The 4,347-nt window shown below is 35.8% G+C and overlaps 1 protein-coding gene across 1 annotated transcript in view; it reads left to right on the forward strand.

The window, feature by feature from the left end:
- Window positions 1–1,065: 1,065 nt before the first annotated feature.
- Window positions 1,066–4,347, forward strand: part of LOC107084944 — a 12,146-nt gene continuing 8,864 nt past the window's right edge. The window contains exons 1-2 of the mRNA XM_015375020.1: window positions 1,066–1,347; window positions 1,436–1,603. Of these exons, the coding sequence (XP_015230506.1) occupies window positions 1,098–1,347; window positions 1,436–1,603 (418 nt within the window). The 5' untranslated portion in view covers window positions 1,066–1,097. The remainder of the gene's footprint in view (window positions 1,348–1,435; window positions 1,604–4,347) is intronic.

Raw genomic sequence — 4,347 nt, forward strand, 5'->3', positions numbered from 1 at the left:
TATTTTCAGTTAGGTTCAATAGAAGTTCTATTTCTTATGAGGTCAATATAAATGTATAATTTTGGAATTATTATTTTATATATTACATATTTTTGACTTAGGTTAAAACTACCGTTTTCTATAAAATTTGAATTATAACTCAAGAAAAACTGTTAAATTCATCTGTCAGGTCAAGTGTCTCCCTGAAATGAGTTTTTGGAACTTGGGATGTCTGCAAAACCCTTTTTCCACTGGCCGCCAGGATCCAGGACATGAACCTTGGAATCAACATAACAGAAAAACAATTAATGATCTGACGCCAATTCTTCTTCTTCTTCTTATTGAGTTTTATTCGCGGTTGGCAAAAAACGTTAGGTGAGCATTACCGCCACCAACTGGTAAGGAGTGTAGACCACATGGCAGAAAAAAAAAAAAAACTATATCCTTTTATACAACCTAACCTGTTTCAAAAATTCAAATATAACCCGATATCCTCTGCTTCCTGATTCCTTCTGCAATAAATCCTGGTGCCAATTGCTGAACAGAATATAAACCAAAGGAAACAGGTGAGAGGAATAAATGATAATTGAGGCAGGGAGGGAAAACGACAGATGAAAGAAATAACCAATTAAGGGAGAGCAAACAGGGTAGATCATGACAACTCTTGTTTTCTCAACAATAGGAAAGCATTCAATAAATATCTGTTTGAGCTCATTTTTGGAAAATATAAACTCTTTTGAAAGCCTTCGGGTTGAGTAGCTGTAGGTCCATCAGCCACTATCCTTAGAGCGCCCCCCCTAACTTTTATCACAAAGTTAAACCCTTGATTAGGTTACGTTGACTCATTTGATTACGTTAACAAAAACACTACACGTGAACATTCTGCAGATTCATGAAGTTGCTGTTAAGAGGAATTCCCCTAGAGTTAAAAATAAAACTCCGGCAAGTTAAATAGAGCCTGGAGCAGAGAATGGGACATCCTTCTATCTGTCAGGTTCATCTCCAACATCATTTCCAGGATGGTAGGTGGAGGCAGTGCAGCTGAAGTGAGCTGAGCTGTCTCATGAAAAGCAATATTTTATGAAGCCAGGATTTCTTATTACTCTCATGACAAGCAAATGAAATTTCTTTGCAGAGTTATTTTAAGCTGTGATCCTTTGTGTTTTCCATACTCCATCCAGGATTTTTCAACAAAGATATTCTTGTTGGTATTTCTTATCCTTGTCGTCACCCCGCTGACAGACAAAGACACCGACCTGATCTCCAACAGACCGGTGCTGTGTTACCGATGCCCACCGGTGACCTTTCTGCAGGCCTCCGGCTCGTTCGTTACATGCGCGTCATGGAACGCTCAAGTCCTCAACAAAGGTAAATTCAAACTAAACTCCCAGAATACAAATTCACACCTTCATTACCAAAATTGTTGACATTTGCGGCCAATATCTTTCACCTACAGGTTCACCAGAGAAAAATCCAGTATGCCGTAGCAGCAGCTCACCTGGCACCCTCTCCGGTATTTCTGCAGTTTCCTGTTGCGCAGAGCGCAGCAGCTGCAGCGCAGCAGGGATGAAGTTTGAGCTGAAAGACTCATCCTGGAATCACAGCGCAGACGGAGAGTTCAACGGTAAAGACATCTATTAAATTAGATTGGGCCAAATTCTACGGAGAGAATTCTGTTTCAAAATACGTTACGGACCAGTGGCGGTTCTAGACCAAATGTTCCAGGGGGCTGGGGCCAAACGTGTTTTCATGGGGGAACAGAAAAGCATGAAGCAAAAAAAAAAAAAAAAAAAAAAAAAAAAAAAAAAACAGGGCAAGGGATTCAAATACATTAAGAGAGATGCATGAAGTGAAATTTCTATTCAATTACGTATAATTTAAATTATATGTCTTCCAACTAAAAATGTTTATTTTTGACTGTTCAAATCCTTGAAATGTTCATTTAGATTATTAAAATCATAATAAAAAAACAAAAAAGCAACTAAAAAAAATGGCGCTATATAAATATCAAAAAATCAAATATCGAATATTAGGTCAATATACATTCATAATTTAGGAATTTTAGATATTTCTAAATTTAAGTTTAAATGTATAGTATAAAATCAGAATTAGAACTCAAGAAAAATTAATAAATTCAGCAGTAAAAATTAAGAGGATTTTTTTATTTGTTTTGAAAAAAAATATTTAGCAGATGAAAACTGGGATACTGTCTCAATACCACGAAAGCTATCACCTTATTGTTTTTAAAATAATTAATAAAACAGATTTAAAAAAAAATATTACAATAGATTCAAAGGACCTATCAGTTACCATGTCTGTTCCAGCAAATATCATCATTAGAATTTCACTTAGTATTATGTGGTCAGTACAGGGGCCATAACAGGGTCCAGGACATGATCTACAGGGCCACTGGCCTCCGTCGGCCCCCGTCGACCCCCATCTAGAACCGTCCATGTTTGGGACTAATGTTGGATTTGTAATTTATAAATAACATTTTGTGTTTAACTTCAGGCAATTGTAAATTTTTGTTCAAACATAAATACAAATTCAATGCAATTAGTAATAGAAAATAGAAATACACACAGAAATATGATAATTAAAGACTCCAAAATCTTTCCAATGCATACAGACCATTAAATTCATGCACACGAACCACATGAAACACACTGACAAAATGACAGTTACACACAAATCAGGTCACAACTTTTTTTGAGACACATTTCAGCTTTCAGATAGCTTCCAGATTTGTGCGTATACAGTGCGTCTAAATGGTGTTGGAAAGCTGGGTCATCACTTTTGCTAAGAGTCCAGTATTTTTCCACTTAACTTATTTCACTATATACTTTGGAAAATGGGATACCATACTTGGCACCGATAAGCACCCCTTATTTGCATACAGCTAAATCTACTTTTTACTTATTCACTGGTTTTGTATTACATGCACTTGTAAGCTGAACTGCCAGTATCTCACACCTTGCTGAGATGCTGCACCATTCAAATCTCTACATGTGGTACCACTTGACAACACCCTCTACGTGTGGCCATGTTTGGCCTGAATGACTCTTTAGGCATCAGTGACCTTTAGACGTCACTATGTTCTGAAAGACATTGTAGTTAACCATTCAAATCTTAACCATTTTCTGAAAATGATATCTGATTTTAGGTCAGGATACTAAATGTAACCATGACATATCATCTCAAAACACTGGTTCAGCATTACTGTAATTAACAAAAAAATTAAGCTTTATTTTCACTTGTTTTGTATCAGTATTTACATCTGTTAACACTCTCATGCTTATCAGATCCTTTTCTTTAACTTTAGAAACTGACAAACAATCTACCAAACGTTGTTTGGGGAGTGTTTTAAACTTTAAAATACAGCAGAGTTTTAACATTTTACATCTTGAACTCATATTTAAAAGAAACATACATTTCCTTAAGTGATTTCCAAAAGAGCCAAAAAAAACAGCAAATCGTATTAAAGCTGTGAGTGAACATTTGAAATTGTGTTAAAATATCTGTTCCTGTAAAAGACAAATTATTTTGCATGTCTGTTGAAGTGAAGTAGGACTCATAAACAAGAGTGCAACAGCAAACTGCCCTTTGTCATTGGGGCAGTAAACTCCACACTGTAGAAGTGGCTCCAACAGATACTTGGAGAAAAATCTGAAGTCTTAGTCTGAAATAAAACACATAGAGGTTGGATGAACCTTTTTTTTTTAAGTTTAGTTACCGTGGTATAGAGGATTATGTTATCAGTTTATACATGTTTTTTCGACATGTGTTTGCATATCCAGTTTGGGCACTCTTCTTATGTCAGTTTTTCCCTCAGGCGCTCATAGCATTAAGTTCAGGCTTTATTCGTCAGACCTCTGGTTCACTCCACAACCTGCAGAAAAACTACACATGCACTCATGCACTGGACTTACTGAGGTCTATTGTTAGAAATATTTATGAGGAATTCAATGTGTAAAAACAAGGAACTTGCCTAACGTTGTGTGTACAGGGACACATTGTTTTTAAATTCAACCAGCTGAGTCCACCATTGGGGGAAAGTGCAAAGCATTGCATGCTTAGTATAAACATTATCTTGCAAACAGAGGTTGCATTTTAACTCTTTCTAAAAACAGCACAACATATTTAATGTGATTAACTGGTAAAGATACAATTCCAGTGATACTTTGATATTTATGAAAAAGAAAATAAGCAATACTAATGATATGGCTGGGAAATATATTGAGATTTTGAAATATTAACATTTTTTCAAAATACACATTTGTCATGATTTTACTAAAGTTTTCCACCAGAACACTAAATGGAGTCCTGACAAGATTTACCAAAGCCAAGTCCCACTGCCATGTTCATTCA

Source organism: Cyprinodon variegatus, unplaced genomic scaffold (genome assembly GCF_000732505.1).
Source record: "Cyprinodon variegatus isolate N-32 unplaced genomic scaffold, C_variegatus-1.0 Scaffold112, whole genome shotgun sequence".
NCBI lineage: Eukaryota > Metazoa > Chordata > Actinopteri > Cyprinodontiformes > Cyprinodontidae > Cyprinodon > Cyprinodon variegatus.